General features: G+C 61.0%; 1 protein-coding gene across 4 annotated transcripts in view; it reads left to right on the top strand.

The window, feature by feature from the left end:
• The window catches only part of PHF2 (PHD finger protein 2), an 80,860-nt gene that overhangs the window by 41,811 nt on the left and 14,728 nt on the right, over positions 1-24,321 (top strand). For 2 of the 4 annotated variants that reach the window (XM_070590068.1, XM_070590067.1), the window contains exons 3-13: positions 4,368-4,482; positions 10,671-10,831; positions 13,158-13,299; positions 15,703-15,889; positions 17,081-17,243; positions 18,152-18,239; positions 18,725-18,831; positions 19,896-19,987; positions 21,149-21,238; positions 22,534-22,893; positions 23,947-24,066. In XM_070590068.1, coding sequence (XP_070446169.1) covers positions 4,368-4,482; positions 10,671-10,831; positions 13,158-13,299; positions 15,703-15,889; positions 17,081-17,243; positions 18,152-18,239; positions 18,725-18,831; positions 19,896-19,987; positions 21,149-21,238; positions 22,534-22,893; positions 23,947-24,066 — 1,625 coding nt within the window. The remainder of the gene's footprint in view (positions 1-4,367; positions 4,483-10,670; positions 10,832-13,157; positions 13,300-15,702; positions 15,890-17,080; positions 17,244-18,151; positions 18,240-18,724; positions 18,832-19,895; positions 19,988-21,148; positions 21,239-22,533; positions 22,894-23,946; positions 24,067-24,321) is intronic. The other 2 variants (XM_070590070.1, XM_070590069.1) reach the window with 1 other exon arrangement.

The raw sequence follows: 24,321 nt of genomic DNA, 5'->3' as shown, positions 1-24,321 counted from the left end.
CCGCAGGTTTACCTGATTCACACAGATTTGGTGCAGGGCCCAGGGTCCCGACCAGAATATGGCAGAGTCCGCATTGACACGAAGTCTCCTGGGAAGCAGGCAGCATGGCCGTTGGAGCAGCTCCTACTCCCGGCCTTGCCTTCCCGAGCTCTGTGACAGCTCAAGAAGTCACTTCACTTACTCATTTCTCCCTTCCTCCTCCCCGAGGCTGGAAAGCTGTCCGCCCTGTGAGCTGGGGGAGCTGTGCTCGGGGTGGGCGGGCTCTGGGGCTGGCCATCCATGGGACACCTGTCACCCCCATGCCCCAGTGTCCCACTGGGCAGCCGTCTCCAGGGCGCCTTGTCAGAGGGGACGTTGGGTGCCACAGGCAGGGGGACACTCAGCCTCTGGGCTCAGGAGGGTCCTGGGCCCTGGGGAGGGAAGCAGGGGACCAGCCAGGGCTGCAGGGAGCTGCAGGGGGAGCCTGTGGAGCGCAGATCCTGCCTCGCGGCTCTGTCTCTGGCCATTGTCCCAGCACGCCTGCTCCCGTCACAGCATCAGGCATGTTCCGGCCTCTCATGAGGTGCTTGGAGCTGCCTGGTCCCCAGTGGTCCGGGACTGCCGCCAGCCCCCAGTGGGAACGTGCTTCCCAGGCCTGGCGCCCCGTGGTCAGGGGCAGCTGCTGCGTCTTCCTCGGCTGCCCGCTGCATTGCCACATGACCCTATTGCCGCCTGTCCATTCCGAGACTCAGTTTCCCCATGTGTTATCCTGGGACAGGGTGCTCCACGCTGGCAGTCTGCATCCTTTGCCTCCGCGTACCTTCAAGGAGAGATCTCTCTTCCCTGGAAGAGGGGCTGCCCTGGAACCACCCCCCTCGGGGGAGGGGTGGATGCAGGCACCAGCGCGGGCGTCCCCGGGCCCCGCTGGGAGGACAGCAGCCCGGGAGGACAGGGGATGCCCCCACCCTGCCAACCTCGAGGGGCCCATGTAGGGTCCCCTCCGCAGCACCTCCCTTCTCCTCCGGCCCCCTCCCTGCCGGCCCCCACACTGCACTAGGACCACCTGTCTCTTCGTCTGTCTCCCCACTGGGTCGTGGTGTCTCCTCTCTGCCGAGTCACGGCTGCCAGCATGTGTCCTGGGCTTCCCTTCCCATCCCCTCCTCATATCCCTGAATGCACTGCCCCCCCTATAGGTGGGGACCCCTTGAGAGCCAGGCTCACCTATGAGGGGCAGGTAGGGAGGCCCCCCGCTTCGTGTGGATGGCCACTGCCCCCTGTGGACACACACAGCTGCCTTCATTTCCTTGGGCCCTCACTGGGTGGGAGCCCTTGTAAACTCTAAGCACCGGGCACGCAGGATGTCCGGGTCACTCCTGATGTGGCTATAGGTCCAGCAGGAAGGACGATGATGTTCAGGCCTGTTTCAAAGTGATCTGGGCGTCTTCATGGGGGTGTCCCCCCAGGGCCCTGCCGTGGTCGTGGGTGCCTGTGCCCCTGTCCCATCCCGGGTGCCAGGCTCTTTAGGAAGCAGAGAGGACGCCCAGGCCCTCTGTCACTTTGCTGATTCCCCCACAGAGCTGAGCTGCTTGGCAGGTGCTCGCGAAGTGCTGGGAGGGACGGGTCTGAGACGGGGTAACGGGAGAGGCCGGGAGTTGTCCGTGGCCCAGCATCGCCTGGCTCCAAGAGGCACTGAGGGGCAGGGGTGTGGGCTGGGTCCTTCCCGTTTGAAGTCCATCCCTGTTCCCGGGGGCTCTGGACCAAGGAGCCACTGCAGCACTGGGGAGACCATTCATTCACAGACGTTCCCGTGCCCGCTCTGCGCTGGGCCGTGCTGGGAACAGCGGGGCACACGAGAAGGAGCCCGAGTGTCGAAACAGGCACTCAGGCCGGTGAACAAATGCCGCGGGCCGAGCAGCCTTGTGCACAGCTTGAGCAGTGATGCCGCACAGCTCCACGGGGCAGGCGGCATGCCCAGCACCATTAACTTGTTACATCTCACAAGGAGCCCAGGACTAGCGTCTCTCCATTAAGATGAGGCACAGAGATGCCCAGTAACTTGCCCCAGGTCACACAGATGGTTTGCGCAGTTGACCCCGCGCCTTTGGGACCTCCCATCTGTACCTGGTGCTGCCACCAGAAGTCCCAGCTTAGCCCTTCCTCTGCAGGATCTTGCTAGGTTTCCATCTGTCCACTCACACCTTGGTTGTGGAGACCAAGCATGATGTACACATCGCGCCGTTGCTGGAGATGGTCTCCAGGACTTGTCGCTTGTCAGGGAGACGGAGGCAAGGCAGTTTGGAATGGAGGCGAGCTCAGCCACCCGCCACCCAGCACCTTCCCTTCCTGCTTTAGGCAGGCCCTGCTCAAGGGCAGTCATGGTTACCGGGCTGTGGTCAGCTCCCCTCGTCCCCACAACCACCAGGACGCAGAAGGACGGGAGACCCAGGGCTCACCCCAGCAGCCCCCTCCCAGTCCTTGTCCGTGAAGGACCAGTGCTCTGAGGCCCCAGCGATCCCTCACATCCTGTCTCTTTTCTGTCCTGCGTCAGCCTGTTTCAGACCTTGCCCAGCAACCCCCCGGGGACAGGTCTCTGTGCTGGGCCATCCTCACTCACTGAGTTACCTGTGGCTGCCTCTTGAATGGGGTCAAGGGCTGCGAGGACATCGCTTTCCTCCCCTCTGGGGGCTCGCAGTCCAGAAGGGGCGTGTGTGTGCACATGCATGTGTGTAAGAGTGTCACAGTCCAGTAGGGGCATGTGTGTGTGCACATACATGTGTGTGTACATGTCATAGTCCAGTAGGGGTGTGTACACACATTCGAGTGTAAAAGGGCCAAGGTGGGTGTGCCTAGTGGGTGCCCTGGGAGCAGCATGTAGACAGGACAAGCTGAGGGAGGGAGCAAGATGGGATGGGCAGGGGTGGCTGTGCAGAGGGGCGGGAGGTGGCACATCCTGGGGGGAGGGCAGAGGGCAGAGCAGGTGGCCACCAGCCCCTACCTGTGAGCTGTGGCTGTGGAGGCAGCGGCAGCCCAGGTCCCAGCAGGAAGGCACAGGTTCTGCACTCCTTGAGGACAAGTCCGAGGGGAGGAGGTGTCCTGAAGGCCCACCTTGGTGGGACCTTGTCAGGAGGTGCCTCTGAGTTCTCTGCAGCTGGGTGCTGAGTGGGGACAGGACTTGGGAGACCCCAGCCTCCCGTGCCATCGACTGAGCCAGCGGGTGGGAGGTGTGGGCTGGGTGTCCCCGTGCCCCGAGGCTGCGGAGGGTGGGGGCTCCTGAAGGTGTGACATGGGTCATGAGGGACCCGTGAGGCTAGGCGGGCAGCCCCCGGAGACCCCGAAGACTTTGCCTCTGAGGAGGGCTGAATCTTGCAGTGTGTTGGCTCCTGGGTTGCCCTCTGGAGGTGTGAGGTGTGGGAAAGGGCTGCGGGGAGGGGCTGCGGGGAGGGGGGCTGTGGGGTGGGGGTCTGCGGGGAGGGGCTGTGGGGAGGGGGCTGTGGGGTGGGGGTCTGCAGGGAGGGGGCCGTGGGGTGGGGGTCTGCGGGGAGGGGCTGTGGGGAGGGGGCTGTGGGGTGGGGGTCTGCAGGGAGGGGGCCGTGGGGTGGGGGTCTGCGGGGAGGGGCTGTGGGGAGGGGGCTGTGGGGTGGGGGTCTGCAGGGAGGGGGCCGTGGGGTGGGGGTCTGCGGGGAGGGGCTGTGGGGAGGGGGCCGTGGGGTGGGGGTCTGTGGGGAGGTGCTGTGGGGAGGGGGCTGTGGGGTGGGGGTCTGTGGGGAGGTGCTGTGGGGAGGGGGCCGTGGGGTGGGGGTCTGCAGGGACAAGCTGCGGGGAGGGGGGCTGTGGGGTGGGGGTCTGCGGGGAGGGGCTGTGGGGAGGGGGCCGTGGGGTGGGGGTCTGCGGGGAGGGGCTGTGGGGTGGGGGTCTGCAGGGAGGGGGCCGTGGGGTGGGGGTCTGCGGGGAGGTGCTGCGGGGAAGGGGGCTGTGGGGTGGGGGTCTGTGGGGAGGTGCTGTGGGGTGGGGGTCTGCGGGGAGGGGACCGTGGGGTGGGGGTCTGTGGGGAGGTGCTGTGGGGTGGGGGTCTGCGGGGAGGGGCTGTGGGGTGGGGGTCTGCAGGGAGGGGGCCGTGGGGTGGGGGTCTGTGGGGAAGGGGGCTGTGGGGTGGGGGTCTGCAGGGACAAGCTGCGGGGAGGGGGGCTGTGGGGTGGGGGTCTGCGGGGAGGGGCTGTGGGGAGGGGGCCGTGGGGTGGGGGTCTGCGGGGAGGGGCTGTGGGGTGGGGGTCTGCAGGGAGGGGGCCGTGGGGTGGGGGTCTGCGGGGAGGTGCTGCGGGGAAGGGGGCTGTGGGGTGGGGGTCTGCGGGCGGGGGGGCCGCGGCGCCCACCTACTCCGTCTCCCGCAGTGAAGAAGAAGCGGACCTGGCACAAGCACACCCCGGGGCAGACGCCCGACGTGAAGCCGGTGCAGAACGGCAGCCAGCTCTTCATCAAGGAGCTGCGGAGCCGGACCTTCCCCAGGTGGGCAGCTGGGCTCTCCGGGGAGAGCATGGCCCCCAGAAGCAGGCTCCCGGGCACCTGGGGACTGTGCTGTGACCTTTCTTCCTTGGGGCACACATGTCTTCCCCACCTGGAGTGCCCTTCCCATGAACCTTCCAGAAGGAGAGGCCGCCATCCCCATCTTATGGACAAGGAGCAGGGGCTGATGTCCAGCATAAGACCACCCTCCCTACGTGGCTGGTCCTGGCCCCTACAGGCGCAGACTGGCATCTGCACCCACAAGCCTGGCAGATGTCCTAGGTGACCTCACAGCACCCTATCCTGTGTGAGGTCCAAGAGCCAGGGCAGGGCAGGGGCAGGGCAAGGCAGGGCAGGGGCAGGGCAGGGCCAGGGCAGGGCAGGGCAGGGCAGGGGCAGAGCCAGGGACAGGACAGGGGCAGGGCAGGGGCAGGGCAAGGCAGGGCAGGGGCAGGGCAGGGCCAGGGCAGGGCAAGGCAAGGCAGGGCAGGGCAGGGGCAGGGCCAGGGACAGGACAGGGGCAGGGCAGGGGCAGGGCAGGGCAGGGACAGGGCAGGGGCAGGGCAGGGCAGGGGCAGGGCAGGGCAGGGGCAGGGCATGGCAGGGGCAGGGCATGGCAGGGCCAGGGCAGGGCAGGGCAGGGGCAGGACCAGGGCAGAGCAGGACCAGGGCAGGGGCAGAGGCAGGGCAGGGCAGGGACAGGACAGGGGCAGGGCAGGGGCAGGGCAGGGGCAGGGCAGGGCAGGGGCAGGGCAGGGGCAGGGCAGGGCAGGGACAGGGCAGGGCCAGGGCCAGGGACAGGACAGGGGCAGGGCAGGGGCAGGGCAAGGCCAGGGCAGGGCAGGGCAGGGCAGGGGCAGGGCAGGGCAGGGCAGGGGCAGGGCAGGGGCAGGACCAGGGCAGAGCAGGACCAGGGCAGGGGCAGAGGCAGGGCAGCATTTCTGTGTCCTTGCTGCAGCCTCTGGAGGAAGTCTCCTCGCTGAGCTGGAAGGGGTGGGGAGGGGGTGGTCTTGTCCAAATAGCACATATTTTTGCCTTTCTTACCAAGTTTTCATAGATTTTTCTTGAATAGATGTTTCTCCATTTGCTGTTTGCTCTTGGGACTATTTCCAGAGACTTTGAATCATTGTTTTTTAAATAATTTTCACCAGTTTCACTGGGATGTGGTCAGTAGAGCTCTTTACACTGTCCTGCCAGAAGTAGATCTTTCTTGTCTGGCTTCTTTCAAGATATCCTCCTTGTCTTAGATCTTCTGCCGTTTCACTATGACATGCTTAGGTATGGATTTTTTGGTGTTTATCCTGCTTGGTGTTGTCTGAGCTTTCTGGATCTGTGATTTCATGCCTGTCATTAGTTTTGGAAAATTCTCAGCCATTATTACTTCAAACACTTCATCTGCTCCTTTCTCTTCTTTTCCTTCTGATATTCTCATCATGCACATGTTACTCTCTTCGTAATTGTTCTACGTTTCTTGGTTATTCTGTTCCCCATTTCTAAAAAAATTATTTTTCTTCTTTGCATTTCAAGTTGGGAAGTTTTCGTTGATGTGATTTCAGGCTCACTGATTCTTTCCTCAGCCGTGTCCAGTCTACTGACGTCCATCAAAGGCATTCTTCTGTTACTGTTTTTTTATTTCTAGCATTTCCTTTTGATTCTTAGTTTCCACCTCTCTGCTTACACGACCCGTCTGTTCTTGCATGTTGTCCACTTCATCCGTTAGCGCTCCTAACATATGAATCATAATTTTGAGAATTTCCTGTTGGACACCTCCACGTTCTGTGCTGTCCTCGTGTGTGTTCTGTGTCTTCAGACTGTGGCTTTTCTTGCCTTTTAGGCTGCCTTGTGATCTTTTGTTGAAAGCTGGACGTGATGTATCGAGTGATAGGAACTGTGGGAGGTAGTGCTTTCATGTGAGTTTTGCAATGGCCTGACTGGGGACTGGCTGGTTTGCTGTGGCTGAGGGGCCAGACCCATCACGTCCTTCTAGTTTCCTTCCCCTCCTGCTTTCTCTGGGCTTCCCTAAGAACTCCTTCTTAGAGTCTGTCCTGCAGCTCTGTCAGTTATACTCAACTGTTATTATGCAGTTCAGTGGGGTAAGGTTGGGGAGGGGAAGTGTCTGTAATTTAATGGTAAATCTCAGGGTTTAGAGACCCAAGGCTGCACTGCTAACTTTAGAAGCATCTCTTGGCCTTTGCTGTTTCTCTCCTTACCTGAGATGGGAAGCTGGCGGGGCTGGAGCTGGCTGCCTGCCCTGCCCCCTGTCGGATGAGGGTCTGGCACGGTAAGTTCTCCTGGTGGGTAGACGTTCGTTATGGAGATCACTCTGAGTGTATCTAAACATAGTTACTTTCCATTCCCCCTGCCTGAAAGGGAGCAGATCTTCACCAGGAGAAGCTGGTAGAGTTCCTGGAGGTAAAACCTGTGAAAGTGTGGGTCTTCTCTGAGACCGGGCCCCCATGAGCGTTTAACTCTTAGACTAGGCCACACTCAGCTTCCACAGTTTGACAAAAATTACCGTTTAAGTACTGCTCCCAGTTACTGCGTCCAGTGGCTTCTGCTTCAGGTAAGGTTATCTCAGCTGTGATTTTCTGTATTTATTGTCTCCCCAGATTTTGGGGTGGCTGTTTGCCCTGTAACTCCAATTTTATGATGATTCTAAGAAAAGTAGTTGATTTTCATTTTGTTCAGCTTTTTCCTCATTTTGAGGATGGGAGTGACGATTTCCAAGCTCTTTACATGTTGGAGTTGAAACCAGAAGTTCAGTTCCAGGTTATTTTAAGCCCTTCCTATTAATTGGATTGTGTTTTCATTGTTGAGTTGAAAGAGTCCTTTACATGTTCTGGATACTTGTCACTTATCAGATACTTTCTCCCACTCTACGAGTCGTCTTTTCACCTTCTTGATCGTGTCCTTTGAAGCACAAAAGTTTTGTAATTTTGATGTCTAATTTATGTATTTTTTTCTTTTGTTGCTTGTGGTTTTGGTGTCTAGTCTGAGGAACCATTGCCAAATTCAAGGTCATTAAGATTTATTTCTGTATTTTCTTGTAAAAGTTTTATAGTTTTAGCTTTTGTATTTAGGTCTTTGGCTCATTTTGAGTTAATTTGTGTATGTGGTGTGAGGTAGGGCCCAGCTCAATTCTTTTGCACGTGGATATCCAGTTCCCCCCTACACCACCACTTATTGACGTGATGATTCTTTCTCCACTGAGTCGCCTTGACACCCTTGAGGAAAAGCATTGACCACAGATGTGTGGGTTTATTTCTGGATGCTCAGTTCTGGTCCGTTGATCCGTATGTCTCTTCTAAGGCCAGTGCCACCCAGTCTTCATTACGTAGTTCGTAGTGGATTTCGAAACTGTTTGTTCCTCCAACTTTGTTCTTCTTTTGTGAGACTGTTTTGGTCATCTGGGTGCTTTGCATTTTTGTTCAGCGTTCTAGGTTCAGCTCGTCAGTTTCTGCAAAGAAGTCAGCTGGTATTTTGACAGAGACTGTGTGGAATCTGTAGATCAATTTTCCATTGTTTCTTGAATCCCACTGTTTCCTTCTACGTTCGATTTCCTTCTTGTTGAGTTACTTCCGTTAGTGGTTCTTTCAGTAAAGGCCTATAGAAAATACTCTCTGTATCCGAAAATGTTTTCATTTCATCTTTATTCTTGAATGTTTCTGATTTTCTAAAATGGCTCTCAAATTTTAGGATAAAAGTTACTTTCCTTGAACTCTTTGAAGATATTATTTCGTAGTCTCTTGACATGTCTTGTTGCTGATGAGATGTGTGTTGTCCGCCTGGTTGCTGGGGTTTGGCTCGTTTGTTGTTTTTGGTAAACAATCTGTGCTTTCCTCTGGAACTTTTGGGATTGTCTCCTTGTCTTTGGTGTTCTGCAGGTATACTGTGATGCCTCTCGATGTGCGTTTTGTTCTCATTTATCCTGTGAGGACTCAGTGAGACCCTTTAATTTGAGGGTTCGTAACTCAATTCTGAAAAATGTTCTGTTTTCTCTTTTAATAGCAGTTCTTCCCCATTTTCTCTGTTATTTTTCAAATCTTTCATATTTTGTAAATCTTTCTTTTTTTCAGCCAGCTACCATTTGATACATCCATTGAGTTTTTAAAAATTTAAATCATCATATTTTTCATTTCTGGAATTTCTAAGTTCCTTTTCATGTTGCCTGTTCTTTTCTCCTCCTTCCCTCTTCTTTCCCTAACCCTCTCATTATTCCTTTGAATGTGTGTAACATATTTGTCTTAAAATCTCTTTTCAACCTCTCCACTCTCCTCGGTTCTCGGGAGCTGCTTTTTTGGCGGACGTGTCTGCTGGCCCACCTCCTGGTGGTTCACCTCCTCTGTGAGCGTTGTCTTCAGAGACGTCGTCTGCCTGGGCTCTGAGTTGTCCCCACGGGTGGTTTCCTGCTTGCCTTTGCTGGGTCCTCATGGGTTTCACAGTTCCAGACCCGTCCATGGGCGCAGTGACTTTGGATCTCTCACCACTGAGCCAGGAGCTTGGGTTCCCGCTCATCAAGGGTGACCTTCTGCCTCTCGCTGCCTCGCGGCTGCGTGGCTGCTTTTGTGCTGTCCTGACACTCCCAGAGCTGCCGCGAGTGGGTACCACACAGACTCCTCCTCCTGCCTCACCTCCCACTCACTGCTCTGATTTGTCCTGAGCACCCTGTCACCCTGTGGTCAACCCCAGGGGTCACTCTTTAGTCCTCACCTAGCTGACCTCTTGGCAAGATGTGGCTGTGCGCGCCTCTCTGCCTGAGTTCTGTCCTCGCGGAGACTGTGACCCTGGCTCCCTGGCTGTCCTCTGTCCTCCTCTCCTGCTAACTGCTCTCTCTCAGAGTTTCCAGGACCCTGCTGTCAGCCCACCCTCTGAGCTCGTGGCCGTTCCCTTGGCCTCACAGATTGTCCCTGGGCCACCAGCTCCTCAGCCCTTCTCCCGCCTCTAGTCCCCCTGAGCTCCTGACGTGTCTGCCCAACAGGTGCATCCACTGGTGAATCCGACACGAACCTCAGACCAGATGTGTCCCAACTCAACTCGGATTTGCCCCCGCCCCACTCCTGTCCCTCTTCCAGCCCTCGGTCGATGGCCTTACCCCTCCGTCACTTAGGCCCCTCCTCAGCCATCCACCTTTGCCTCCCCCTGTTCTCCCACCCCCGTCTGACCTCCTCAGCCCGCCTTCTCCCTCTCACTGCCACCTCCTGGTCCAGGCACCACACACTGAGCCTCCTCCTCCACGGTCGCCCCGCCCACCCCGATCCTGACCCTGTCCACTCTCGTCCACACAGCAGCTAGACACGCCTCCTCCTGTCACTGCCCTCTTGGGCTATCTAGTGGCTCCCCAGAGCTCTTGGCACGAGGTGGAAGGCCATAGCCAGCCTTTGCCCCCAGCCACCCCAGCTCCCTCTCGTTCCTCACACGTGCCCCCTTCTCCCCCATCCAAGGCCTTTGCTGGCACATCCCTCCGCCTGGAGCCCTGTGCCTCTCGCTCCTGCTCCTCCGGCCTCGACAGGCCCAGTCTGACACCGTTTCCTCAGTCTCCCCCAGCACTGCTCTCAGCTGTGGGTTTGTGGCCTTGCGTGCTCATGTGACAGCATCCAGCTTCCCCCGCTGCCCCGCTTCCAGCATCACCATGCAGGGGCCATTTGGTCCCTGGCATCCAGGGCAGCCCTGGCTCTCAGCAGGGCAGGGAGGATGGGGAGCTGCTGGCCGCAGCAGCCAGGCCGCCCGGGTCCTGTGCTCCACCTGTGCGGGGGGTGGCTTCTCCATGAAAAGGGGTCTGTCCCCACCGGCCGCATCCTCAGGCTCCAGACCCGCCCCGTGGGGTCTCAGCTGGGAGGAATCCCGCTGAGGGGGTCGGTGGAGAGCAAGGCAGGGGCCCTTACTCTCTGCTTCAGTAGGAGAGACGGGGCCATGTGTCCCCATCCCCCACTTACCACGGCCGCAGGCAGATGCCTGGGCCTCCTGGACCTCAAAGTTCCCGTCTGTGATGAGGGACCTGCAGTGTCTGCCCTGTGGCTGCCCTGTGACCCCCAGATGTGGCGCTGTGGCGAGCCCTTCTCCTGGGGCTGCAGGAGGCCTGTGGCTGGAGCTCTGCTCCGCGTCTCTGGCCCGGAGGCCCCGTCCGGGCCAGTCTGGGTGTGAGGAGGCAGGGGCTGGGCCTCGTGTGACCTCTGCCCTGCACTTGCCCGCAGCGCGGAGGACGTGGTGGCCCGCGTGCCGGGCAGCCAGCTCACACTGGGCTACATGGAGGAGCACGGCTTCACCGAGCCCATCCTCGTCCCCAAGAAAGACGGGCTGGGCCTGGCAGTCCCGGCCCCCACCTTCTACGTCAGCGACGTCGAGAACTACGTGGGTAAGTGCCCTGCTTCTCGTGGGTGGGGGGCGCTGGGGGAGCCGCGAGGCTGTGTACATGCCGCCCAGGCCCTGGCTGCGTCCAGAGCCAGCTGAGCTCATGAGACTTGGGAGCTCCGGGCTCCCTTCCAGGCGCGCTGCTGCAAAACGGGGGCTGTCTTGGGGATCCCTTGATTCTGCATGAGGACAGTCCTGCCCAGGAGGGCCCCGGCCATGTCGGCCACTGCCCCTGAGGTCTGTGCTGTGTCTCCCAGCCTCTGCTGGGGCCTGGCCTCTCTCTGGATCCCTCTGGGTTCCAGCTGATGCTGTCGCCAGCCCCGTCTCCTGTCCCCCAGCAGCTCCCAGTGCTGTGGACCCTCAGTCAGGACACCGCTGGGTGTAGGAGGTGCCGTTTATGCTGGGACGTTGTCTGGAGAGCTGGCACGGAGAGGCCAGCCCACCCCTGCAGTGACCTTGGTGGGGGGTGGCCACATGGCCCTGGTTCTGACGCCCTCGCGGTTGCCGGGGCTCGCCTTGTTCATGAGGATGCTGGGGTGGGAGGAGGAACAGACCTGAAAAGGCAAATGCCCAGACTGGCCCTGGCCACATGCCAGACAGGAGAGGGCACAGGTGCTGGTACCCCCAGACGAGTTGCTCCATCGCCCAAAGCTTGGCCATCTGCATCTGTAAAGCCTGTGGTGGGGGCGGGTGTGGGACCAAATGTGATCATCTGGGCACGTGGCACCCACACAGGAAGCCATCGCTGTTCCGGACAATCAGGGCAGTCCTCCTCTGGAGCCGGAGCCCCCTGGGGTGGCCCTGGGGCTGACTGGCTTGTGACAGGGAGGGAGAGGGGCCCACTTTTCCAGCCTGGCAATGGCCGCTGTCCGGGGCTGCTTCTGCCAGGCCGTGGCACCTGTGTAACAGTAAATCCAGGGAGTGCCCACCAGTGGCGGCAGGCATTTTCTAAGCTCTTCCTACATGTGAGCTGGTGTCGTCCCCCTGCAGCTCTGCCGTCTGCCCCCAGGCTCCCGCTGCACAGGTGGGCCGGGCCTGTCCCCTTGCCCCCACCCCAGCTGTGGCTGCAGGAGCGGGAGGCAGCTTACCTCATGGGGAGGTTAGATGCTTCCATTGTAAATGTCTTTCTTTCTCCTCTTCATTTTTTTATAATGAAACTTTTCACACATACAACATAGGAAGTAAACAGTGAACCCCCACGTGCCCAATACTGGTCACAAAACCCCCTAGTTTGGCTGTTCTTCTGTCCCCCCAGCCCCCCCCCCCGGCTATTTTAAACCAAATCTCTGGTACATCCATCATTTCCCCATGAAAACTCCCGCACGTGCCCCAATGGACAATTTAAAAATACGTATGATCACAGTTCCATTCTTGCACTTGACAAGACTAATGATAATTCCTTAGTGTCATCTAAGACCCACTTTAATTCTCCCCAGTTGCCTCAGAAACACCTTTTGCCTTTGGCTGTTTGAGTCAGAATCCAGACCAGACCCACAGGCCTCACGGGGTTGAGAGGTCCTTCGGTCTCCTGTACCGCCGCCCCCTTCCCATTCCCGCGTTTGCTGGAGAAGTTCCCACCTCGGAGGTGTGGTGGGCGGCGTCCCGTGGGGTCCCCAGGGTTCCCGCACGAGGTTAGACCCTTGCTTTGACCTGCGTCCAGGGTGTGGGCAGGACTCCTCCCCGGGGTGGAGCCGTGGTCCAGCCGTGCAGCCGCTTCCGTCCACGGAAAGCCGCGTCCCAGCTCGTGGTCTGACAGCCATGGAGGCTGCTGTGGGGGAGGTTTGCTCGCCCTGCCCTCTCTCCCTCTGTCAATTGTGAGTCTAGAAGTTTCCCTCATCAGTTACTTGCTTACCTGGCACTTGCTTTCCGTCGTCAATGATTTTTACCCTGAGCTTTTCCTCATCAACTACAGAAAATGTAGGAGAAACGTTTTTCCTTTTATTTATCAATTTTCAGAATAATGAGTTGGTGCCCTAGAAAAGAGTTTTTTGACTTTTCATATTTGAAGTGTACGTTTGTCCCCACGTTGTTCGGGACGTACTTACACTACAAGTCCTTGTTGTTTACCTGAAGTTGGAGTGTACCTGATGCCCTGCATTTGATTTGCTAGTCTGGACACCCCGGCTGAGGCCCGTGCTCGGCCGGCTCGCTGCTCCGCGGGGTGCTTGCGGCGGCCCGAGGGGGCTCAGATGTCAGAGCCCAGTGCCTCAGCGAGCAGCCCTGCCCTCGGCGGCACCCCTGGGCGAGCGTCCCCTCGGCGGTCCCAGCCTGGCCTGGGGGGAGGCCGCGCCAGCGTCCCCGGCATGCTCACTGTCCCCGGCCGCCCCCAGGCCCAGAGCGGAGCGTGGACGTGACGGACGTCACCAAGCAGAAGGACTGCAAGATGAAGCTGAAGGAGTTTGTGGACTACTACTACAGTACCAACCGCAAGCGGGTCCTGAACCTCACCAACCTGGAGTTCTCCGACACCAGGTGAGCCGGGCGCGAGCGTCAAGTGTGCGCGCGCCACGCCGGGCTGCTGTTTCCCTTCTGAACTATGAAAGTTACTCATTGTGAATGATTCAGGCAGGAAATAAGGAGGAAAAGCCAGGCCCTCCACTGGCCTCCCCACCTGCTCCCCAGAGACCTGCCGTAACAGCGCCCAACCATTCCAGAACGCACATGCTCATGCACGCACACTCGCACTCACAGCCACGCTGACACACCCACACACAGGTATCCACGCTCCCACCTGCCCCTGCACTGCACACACATGCACATGTGCTTATACCCTTACTCACGGTCTGCACACGTACCCACGCACACATTCACTGGCACCTCAGCACAGTGGGGTTGTGCTGTAGCAGCTCTCTGCCTGCCGCAGGTCCCTGCTGTCCCAGCCTGAGCCCCACAGGTCATGTCCCCTCCCGCTGGCCACTCTTCTCAGGGACAAGGTCCCGCACAGTGTGCCATGGCTGTCCAGGCCCAGCTAGTTCCAGGTCAGAGGCTGGTCAGCCTCCGGCTCCACCCCTTGACCCTGAGACCTAGTTCTCCCAGGACTGCCAGCTCCACCGGCTTTGCCGCCTTGTCAAGTCCCGCTGCTCTCCAGCTGGTCCTCTGGGAAAGATCCGGTATACTCGCTCACCGCTGGGCGTGAGTTGATAATGGTTTAGTTTAAGAACGGCTTCATTTTGGGATCATTTCCACCTTGCCAGCTTCTTAAAAGCACATGAGATAACATGTGCAAAAGGGCAGCTAGGAAAAAATAGTTATCGAGACCCATGCTGAGGACTGGAATACGGACCTATGTCAGGAGCTGTAACAAGATCATGTAATGGGACATTGGGTTTTGTTTGAGCTTCCTGACAGCAAAGGAAAGAGGGAAATAAGGTGGATTATGGTATCTGGAGAAAGCAGCCTCTTCCCTGTGTGTTCACAAGAAGGATGATCTCCAAGGCTGAGTTCTGAGGACTGTGGCTTCCGTGCCAAAGAACACACTGAGTCACAGCACCGCCAGCTTCATCGGCTGCCCTGCCCAGAGGGGTCTTCACAAGGAGATACTGGGGCGAGGAGCTAGGAGGAGAGGGTGCTTTGGCCTCTGGTTTCCCCTTGGGCCTCTTAGGGCCGCCGCTTTGCTGGCAGAGGGTCGTGCACAGATTACACGGGGCCGTTCATGGTCCTGGTGCCAGGGCCTTCGAGCACACTCTGGGGTTCTGTTCTCCATCCGAGGGGGAGGAGGTGTGGTCTCCACTACGTCGGTCTGTCCCCAAAGGTGTCTGCTGGGGCCACAAGGGCCAGGCCTGACCCCATGGGTCATCGGGGCGGCTCTCAAGGGTCCCGCAGTGACGAACATACCCTGTGACCAGGGAGGCACCCACCGTGTGGCGGAGCAAGGGTGATATTCTTGCTGTCACTGGACACACGTTGTCACCTCTGCACCCTTGCCCACAGAGGCCTCGGGCACCCACGGGGCAGTGGGACACCTCCCCTCACCCCGGGGGCCTCTGGAGGAATCCGGGGAGCAGCAGGCTTGGTGGCAGGAGGACCGGCTGGCTTTGCACCTGAGCGAGGAAAGAGGGACAGTGGGGCCGTGTCAGGAGGCAGAGGCAGCCACCCCGGCCGTGGTGTGTGGTGTGTGGAGGGTGTGAGGGTCCAGGCTGGGGGGCAGGGGCCCCTCTCCTGTGGCAGTGCTGCGCCTGGACTGCGGAGGTCATGATGTGGGGGGCGCAGATATGGCCGGCCAGTGAGAGCCCCTGGGGGACGAGGATGCCTTCCAGTTTGGAATATGCTAGAGACTCAGAGGAGGGCCTGTGGCTGCGGCCGGGGCTGGGTGGCCTGGCCTGTGATTTGGGATGGCCTTGCTGGGTGGGTGCAGCCTTGGACAGAGGTGTGTGGATCCCCTCCCACCCTAGGCATTGGGACCCCGAGACCTGGCACTGGGCGCGGCTGCAGGGTCACTGCGCAGGTGGCGCGAGCGGGACATCTGGGTTTATGCAGGACAGTGACAAGTAACTGAATCAGAGCCGCTGTACCCTTCTCGCGTCTTCCCTGGGAACAAGTCAGTTGGTCTGGTGGTGGCCCTGGCTGGGAGTCTCAGGGGCCTGTCCACCCTGGGGAGCAGCGGTTTCTCATGGGTGCCGGGCGCCTGGGCTGTGAGTGGGAGGAACTCACTCTCTGCCTGCGCCCGGCAACACCAGGGTGTCGGGACGTATCCAGTTCTCTTGACGGGGCTGCCTCTAGGGTGGGCGGGTGTCGGGCCTGCTCCACGCCCGTCTTCAGTGAGAGGCCTGCCACGTCCACACCGCAGCTGGGCCCATCCTGCCCTCTGCCACCTCTGTCTGCTCGTGACCAATGTGGGCCCATCACCGCTGACCGCTTCCCTGTCCCTGCTCCCAGAATGTCCAGCTTCGTGGAGCCGCCTGACATCGTGAAGAAACTGTCCTGGGTGGACAACTACTGGCCAGACGACGCGCTGCTGGCCAAGCCCAAGGTGACCAAGTACTGCCTCATCTGCGTGAAGGACAGCTACACCGACTTCCACATCGACTCCGGGGGTGCCTCCGCCTGGTACCACGTGCTCAAGGTGAGCGCTGGCCCCTGTCCTGCCCGTGTGGGCCCCACGTGGGCCTTGGGGGCACACCCCCCCTTGACCAGGCTGCAGTTGGCATGCAGGACCACCTGCAGTCCCCACCAGCCCTAACAGTGCCAGCACCCGGGGCACGAGGGACCGGACATTTCTGCACAGGAGGGACACAGATGTGTGGCCCTCGGGAGGCGTGGGGGCAGGTGCACCTCGGGCCCAGAGCAGCACTGCTGTGTGGCTTTTTTCTCAAGACTGAGGCTCGTGAAGCAGTCAGGGGGCGCCCACTGGAGTGGTGGCAAAGGGCTCAGTGTCTGCTTGTGTCTGGAAGGGAGAGCAGTGCTGGGGAGACTTCCTGGAAGAGGGGACAAGGGAGCGTGCCCCCCTGGGCTCCGCACTGGAGTGTGAGGGTCGGGCTGGGGGCGGGGGGCAGCGCTGTGGGGCTGTCCGAGCGGCAGGGGGCCGTTGGGGGCCCCAGGCTGGGGCAGAGGGAAAGCCAAAGAAAAGGGAGACTTGAAGACAGGCAAGAAAGGGGGCCCACAGGCCTCGGCCCAGCCGCCCCAGCCTCCCCAGACCTGCCGGAGCCAAGTGTGGTGGGCAGCTCGGCTCCTGACCCTCCAAGGCCCTGAGCAAATCCCGCTTGGCCGTCTATCCCTGGGGCGCGAGGTCCTCTGTGGCTCTCTGGTCCAGGGCGGGCGGGGGGCTGGAGGGGACATCGTTCCATCTCTGCCGGGACCAAGCCCTCCCGTGACCAGAGCTTTCCTGTCGCTCCTCAGAGCGGCCACAGCAATCCGCCGTGCTGCAGAGACGTGGCGTTTGGGTGGGGGTGGCCCGACCACGCTGGGGTTCCTGTCCCCAGACCTTCCCAACATGCAGACTTCTCGGCTGCAAGGCACAGGTGGCCCCGCTTTGGGGAGGAACGGTGGCCTGGGCGGTATGGTGTTCAAGCCAGAACCCATCACCAGGATCCCCAGTGTCCCTGGGATGTGGTAGGCTCTGTGCCCCTTGGCAACCCCAGGACATGGCCCCTCTGTGCCCCTCAGTGTCCCTGGCACATGGTGGGCTCTGTGCCCCTCAGCGTCCCCGGGACGTGGCTGGCTTTGCGCCCCTCATTGTCCCCGGGATGTGGTGGGCTCTGTGCCCTTCGGCGTCCCTGGCACGTGGCGGGCTCTGCCAGTGGCCTCTCGTTGGCAGGGGGAGAAGATCTTTTATCTCATCAAGCCGGCTTCCGCCAACATCTCCCTTTATGAGCGCTGGCAGTCGGCCTCCAACCACAGCGAGATGTTCTTTGCCGACCAGGTGGACAAATGCTACAAGTGTACCCTCAAGCAGGGCCAGACGCTCTTCATCCCCTCCGGTGAGCTCTGTCTCCGACCGCGCCTGCCCCTGGGGTCTCCCGTGTCTGCCCTGTGGTGCGCACCCTGGCTGTCCCTGCTTTGCCCTGGGGCCCATGCTACTCTGCGGTCACCTCTGGGGCCACCTCTGGGTCGTGAGCCCCCATAGCTTCCTGCCTGGCTGTGTTCACGGAGGCCAGGCCGGGGGCGTGGGGTTGCGTGGTCCTGAGAGCAGGTCCTGAGAGCTGGGCCACATGGTCAGGCGGTGTGTGCTGGTCTTGCCATGTCAAGCGTCTGCAGAAGGGGAAGCATGAACAAGCAGACGAACCCCTCGCAGACATCACACCCACAGACACTCTGCCACCTCTGGGAGGCTCCCTTTTAAAAATAACACACTCACACCACTGTCGTCACACCCTAGAAACGCACAGTTAGCCATTCCTTATTGTGAGCAGACGGCCAGTTCTGTTCAGATCTCGTTGTGTGCGGAGGCCCCATGTCCGTCCGTTTGTGCCTCTGAGTCCCTCCCCTGGCCTCCCGAGTCGGTTACTTCTGCAGCCTGGCCCAGGCCTGCCTCGGAGGGCGATGAGGGCCGCCTGCCTCTCTGGGGATGTGCACCTGCATGGGGAGCTCGGGGGTGCTGGGCAAGCTAACCCTGGGATGGGTCTGAGCAAGTCTCCTCAGCCCTGGGGCCTCGGTTTCCCAGTCTGCACTATGTGGGGCTGCGTTAAACAGACTGGGCCAGCTCGGACCTGGTCTCTCCTCCCTGGAGCGCCGCCCCTCCCCCCCAACACGAGGGCCAGGGCCGAGCTCCTTCCAGGAGCCCCGGGTGGACAGGGGCACTGAGGACTGGCCGGCAGGAGCCAGAGCCCACGTTGGTGGAGAGCAGGATGAGAACCCCATGGAGGCCTAGCCGTGCCGTCTCCCCCAGGCTGGATTTACGCCACACTCACGCCCGTGGACTGCCTGGCCTTCGCGGGACATTTCCTCCACAGCCTGAGCGTGGAGATGCAGATGAGGTAGGGCTGCGCCTGAACCCCGGGCTCCGCCAGCAGGGTCCCCACCACCACTGTAATGGCACCCCCCCTGAGTCCGGCTGGGCCCAGCCTGTGGGCGGCCCTGGGCATGACTGTTTGCCTGGTCCGGCCCCCATGTGTGTGGGAGGAAGGAGGAAGTGCACTGAGACCTTACCAGGGCCCCCGAGGCGCCTGGTCACTGGACAGCCGCTGCAGCCCGTGGGGGGTTTGGGGTGAATCCAAAGGCTGAGCTGTCTCCTCCTTGGACAGTGACCCAGGGTTCTGGGAGCTGCGGCCCTGGGCTCACCCCACGCAGGGCTCTCGTCCTGATGTGGTCCCCTGGTCTGGAGGCTGAGTGGCTGTGACCTCACTGTGGCCTGTCGTGGCCTCTGGCTGTGGCGTGAACCCACCTGCCTTTGGTTCACCTGCCTTTGGCGTCACCTGCTCAGGGCTCTGTGCCCTGAACAGTTCTTTGCTGTGGCTTCTAGAGCGTACGAGGTGGAAAGAAGGTTGAAACTGGGCAGCCTGACTCAGTTTCCCAACTTCGAAACAGCCTGCTGGTACATGGGGAAGCACCTGCTGGAGGCCTTCAAAGGTACGGCATGCGGAGCTCGGGGAAACAGGGTGGGCTCGGCTCTGGGCAGGTGGGTCCCTGCCCTCCGTGGATCCAGCCATCCTCCGTCTCAGGCCCTGCCTTGGGCTCGGCGTGTGGCTCCGGGCGGCCGCCCGCCTGCTCAGGTCAGTGGCAGGAGGGAACTGCGGGGCGCCTGCTTTTGTGGTGTCTCCCTTCTCAGCAATGCTCTTCCGGAAGCCGCTTGTCGTGCTCCGAGCAGAGCTACCAGGGAACGCCTTCTCAGGCCCCTCTGCCCATTGGCTCTAGTTCCAGAGGAGAGGGGGAAACCGTCCGTCACCCCAGCCGGCCAAATTTCACTGAAATTCGTCCCTCATTCCCCAGACTCGAGCCTGAGCTCCCCCCTGGCGGAGGGAGGGCCCTGCCCTGGAGACCTTGTCCTGGGGGCAGCGTGGGCAGAGCCACACCCTGGGGGTGGCTGATGGCTCAAGCTGGGACAACTGCTGACCGATGGGGCTGTGGGGGGCACCCCGCCTCTGCCTCGGACCCTGCTCTGTGGAGGCTGATGGGATGGGCGGGCCACAGGGACCCAGGGAACAGCATGGGCCAGGCAGACGGTTTCCTGGCACGTCAGAGCTGCAGTGAGCTCTCTGGCGGGAAGAGGGGGACGCTCTCTTTTCTGTGGAGTTGGGCATGTTTGAGGCGATACCTGCCCTGGGCTGCCCCAGCAGGAACCAGACCCACTGCTGGTGTCCCTGAGCCGTGCAGGGCGATGTGAGGGTGGGTATCAGAAAGCGCTGGGACGCTTGGTGTGGGGTGCAACTGTGGCCTTTTGCCTAGACGGGCAGGGGACCAGGGGAGGGGGCGCTGGGCCGCCTGGGTGAGGGGCCTGACGAGTGGACGGTGGGAGGGCCAGTCCTGCCCCTTGCAGGGCGCCCCCCGGGTTCCAAGAGAAACCGTTGGCAGTTGGGCAGGTGGGGCCGGGTGGAGGCTCTGGGAGGTCAGCCCTGATGGCCCCACTGGGCATCTTGGGGGTGGCAGGTGAGGCGGGCGGGCGCCCCCTGAGTGAACCCCTGTGTGTCCCCCAGGTTCTCACAAATCCGGGAAGCAGCTGCCCCCTCACCTAGTCCAGGGAGCGAAAATTCTCAATGGTGCTTTCAGGTCATGGACAAAAAAGCAGGTAGGGGGTGTGCCGGACAGGGTAGGGTAGAGGGGTGGCAGGTGGGGCCATCCGTCCCCAGGGTTCATCCCGCCTTCAGTGGGGAGGAGTGTGAAGAGCGGTGGGTGCACCTGCCCAGGTCAGGAGGGAGCCCTCCACCCGGGGGCCTGGCCTGAGGGGTGGGGGCTGGGAGAGCCAGTGGGAGGAAGGTGGGCGGTGGAGATGGGGCTGCGTCAGGCCAGGAGCAGGGGGGCAGGGAGGGCCTGGGGCAGCCACGGCCCAGGTGACCAGGCGCTGGGTCGGACGGGAGAGCTGGCACGCCCTCTCGGCCCTCCAGGTGGCCCAGGTGTCAGCTCGGAGGCTGACTTGGCTCTGTGATGTGGGCGGTCCTTTACCCTGGCCCCCCGCGCCCCACAGTAGAGTGTTAGCCCCCTCACTGGCGCCCAAACCTCAGCCGCATCTCCTAATGGAGGCCCTGGAGAAGTGACTTCGACTCCCCTGGGCGTCTTGTCTAGATCGTTGTACAGAGAGGAGGGGGTCCTGTCAGTCTCAGGCGCCCTCTGGGGCAGTGTCCCCACCTGGGGGCTCCTCCCAGTCGGGGGAGCCAGCGCAGTCCGAGCAGGCCCCACAGGCTGCGGGAGGCCTTAGCGGGAGGCCAGGAGGGGCCCCTGTGCACTTCCTGCTGCTCTCACAGGCGGGCTGGGCGGGGTGGGCGGCCGGTGCCCTCCGAGGGCCTTCCTGCTGCCTCGTCTCCTCTGGCTCCCAGGCCTGGAGTGGTATGGGGGGTCCCTCTCGCCTCACTTCAGCTGTGTGGCCAGGAAGGACGGACGGCCCACATCCACTCCACAGCTGGCGGTGGCCCCGGGCACCTTGTTCTCTCCAGGACTCGGTTTCTCCACCTGTGGAGTGGGGTCACAGCAGGGCCTCCTCCTTGGGGCTGTGTCTGGCCCGTGTAGACTAACTCCTCCCAGACCCACGTGACCAGTCCACGCCATGGCGGCCCCTGCCCTCACACCTGTCTGAGCGGTGATGTGGGAGGTGGGGCACGGCCTGGAGGGACGGACAGTGGGAGTCAGGGGCCCCTGAGGCTGAGCCTGCATGGGGCCCAGTGTGGGCAGGGGTGGAGGCAGGTGTGGCCCACACGCGCGGCTGACCGCTGACCTGTGCCTGGCTGTCCTGCAGGCTTTGGCGGAGCATGAGGACGAGCTCCCGGAGCACTTCAAGCCCTCGCAGCTCATCAAAGACCTCGCCAAGGAGATCCGGCTTAGCGAGGTGGGGCTGGCCCTGGGCTGATGACCCAGGGCCACTGAGCCCAGCCGAGGGAGGCTCTGCCCGTCTTCCCTGGCCCTCCCCAGAGCTGCCCGCCGAGGACAGCCATGTCCCAGATGGCCCAGCCCGTAGGGCAGGCCCGCCTACATGATGGGGCTCTGGTGCCCAGGCCCCTGTGGCCGGCCAGCGGTCTCCTGGCAGGAGCACAGTGGGTGGAGATAGCCGGGGGCTCCTCCGCAGCTGCCCGCGGTCGGGGGACTCTGGGGGGAGAGGACTTCAGCCCCTCGAGACGCTGCTTGAGCAAGCCTTTACAGCTCTCAGCCCTCTGTGCCTCAGGGTGGGCCAGCCATCCCCATCAAGGCGGGGAGGGTCAGGGGCTGATGCTGCCGTGTGACACCGTCACACAGATGGTGTAGATGGATGTGAGCGTGCCCCAGGGACAGCGTGGACAGGTGTGAGCGTGCCCCAGGGACAGCGTGGACAGGTGTGAGCGTGCTCCAGGGACGGTGTGGACAGGTGTGAGCGTGCTCCAGGGACAGTGTGGACAGATGTGAGAGTGTCCCAGGGACGGTGTGGACAGGTGTGAGCGTGCTCCAGGGACGGTGTGGATGGATGTGAGAGTGTCCCAGGGACGGTGTGGACGGGTGTGAGCATGCTCCAGGGACGGTGTGGATGGATGTGAGAGTGTCCCAGGGGCAGTGTGGACAGGTGTGAGAATGTCCCAGGGACGGTGTGGATGGATGTGAGAATGTCCCAGGGACGGTGTGGATGGATGTGAGAGTGTCCCAGGGGCAGTGTGGACAGGTGTGAGAATGTCCCAGGGACGGTGTGGATGGATGTGAGAATGTCCCAGGGACGGTGTGGATGGATGTGAGAATGTCCCAGGGACGGTGTGGATGGATGTGAGAGTGTCCCAGGGACGGTGTGGACGGTGTGAGCATGTCACAGGGACGGTGTGGACAGGTGTGCGTGTGTCCCAGGGACGGTGTGGACGGGTGTGTGCAGGTCACAGGGACGGTGTAGATGGGTATGCCTGTTTCACAGGGATGGTGTGGATGGGTGTGCGAGTGTCACAGGGACGCTGTGGACGGGTGTGCCTGTGTCACTCGGTGTAGGTGGATGTGCCCGTGTCACTCGGTGTAGACAGATGTGCCCGTGTCACTCGGTGTAGGTGGATGTGCCCATGTCACATGGTGTAGAGGGACGCTCCTTTTCTGCTTGAGAGTCTCCCACAGCCTGGGGCGGTGAGACCCTCCTGGGAGGTGGTGGTTGGTCACACGTCCCCCTCCTCCCCCCAGACTGCCTCCAAGGCTGCCCGACCTGAAGTGACCACTGCCGTCTCCTCAGATGAGGTCTGTTTTGGGGACCGGGAGAAGGAGGAGCCCCCATCCCCCATTGAGGCCAGCCCTCCTCGGTCCTTCCTGGAGAAAGTGTCCAAAAAGAAGACTCCCAAAGCCGTGAAGATGCCCAAGCCATCCAAAGTCCCTAAGCCCCCCAAGCCCCCGAAGCCCCCCAAGTCACTGAAGCTCAAGGATGGGGGCAAGAAGAAAGGGAAGAAGTGCAGGGGGGCCGCCTCCCCCACCATCCCCAACCTGGACCTGCTGGAGGCCCACACCAAGGAGGCGCTGACCAAGATCGAGCCGCCCAAGAAGGGCAAGGTGGGTGGCCTTGCCTTCCCTGCCCATGGTTGGGGGCCTGTGGGTGCTGTGGGGGGCTGGGCCTGTGGGGTGGACTGGGGCCGCCATGTCCTCGTCATCCTCGAGACCCAGGGTGGTGTGGTGGGCTCTGCCTCAGCAAGCTCGGCTTGCAGGCAGCTGAGGAGAGACCTTTATGATGAAGGCAGCAGTGAGTCTGTGCTGGGACAGGGTGGCATCACAGAGGGTCACCCAAGGGGAAGAGTTGGCTAAGTCTTCTGGGGCCCAGGCATTGGATGAGACCTGAAGATGGGCCAGTGGAGGGCGGGGGGGGGGAGCAGGAGAGGGGCAGGGCACAGTAGGCTTGCCCAGGGCAGCGCGAGCCCCTAAAGGCAGTGACAGAGGTGGGGCTGGCCCTGAGGACCACCAGTGTGACCTGTGACCATAGGGTCTTAGGTATGGGCTTTAGAGACCACAAGCCCCTGAGACCAGGCTTCCTTCAGTGATTTCCTGCTAGTGGGAGAGGATTACCCACTTTGCAGGGGATTGGCAACTGCTAAGGCCAATGTCACAGGGCTACAGTGGGGCACATTGGTTTTCTCTTCCTTAAGGCAAAGAGGGTAGATGAATGAATGAATAGATGGATGAATGGAAGGAAGAAGCCGGGGAGGCAGGGTGGATTGGTTGGGGGATGGATGGGTGTGTGGGTTCATGGATGGGTGGGTGAGTGGGTAGATGGATGGATGGGTGGGTGGATATAATGAATGGGTGGTGGATGGATGGGTGGGTGGATGGATGAATGGGTGGTAGATGGGTGGAATGAGTGGATGGGTGGATGGATGAGTGATGATGGAAGGATGGGTGGGTAGATGGGTGGGTGATGCATAGATGGATGGATGGGTGATGATGGAAGGATGGAATGGGTGAACGGGTGGTTGGCTGGGTGGATGAGCTTCTGTATGTGGGTCAGCTGGAGGCAGGAGCTCTGTGCTGTGGGCTCTTGCTTTTGTGCTGTAGCCTGAGGGTACCCTGCTGCCCTCCCATTTTTGCTGCTGGGTCACAGCTGCTGTGTTCTAGGCCACAAAGAGCGTCCTGAGTGTGCCCAACAAGGAGGTGATCAGCACACAGAATGACGTGGAGAGGCTAGAAATCCGAGAGCAAACTAAGAGCAAGTCGGAGGCCAAGTGGAAGTACAAGGTGAGATGTGTGCGTGTGCATGTGTGTGCGTATGTGTGCGTGCGTGCAGGTGCATGAACCCACCCTCAGGGAGGGCTGCCTTCATGAGATGAGGTATACTGGGTGCATGTGGGCTTGGTGGCATGAGTGGAGGTGCACACCTGTGTGGCTGCGTGTGCGTGTTTGTGGGGTGTGTGCAGGCGTGTGTCTGCCTGTCCCCAGCTGGGCAGTGCTGTGAAGTTCTGTGAGGGTCTGGTCCTCCACGTGTGGCCACTG

Source organism: Equus przewalskii, chromosome 22 (assembly GCF_037783145.1).
Source record: "Equus przewalskii isolate Varuska chromosome 22, EquPr2, whole genome shotgun sequence".
NCBI lineage: Eukaryota > Metazoa > Chordata > Mammalia > Perissodactyla > Equidae > Equus > Equus przewalskii.
Note: the sequence above shows the minus strand (reverse complement) of the source record. Positions and strands in the feature narration are given on the sequence as shown.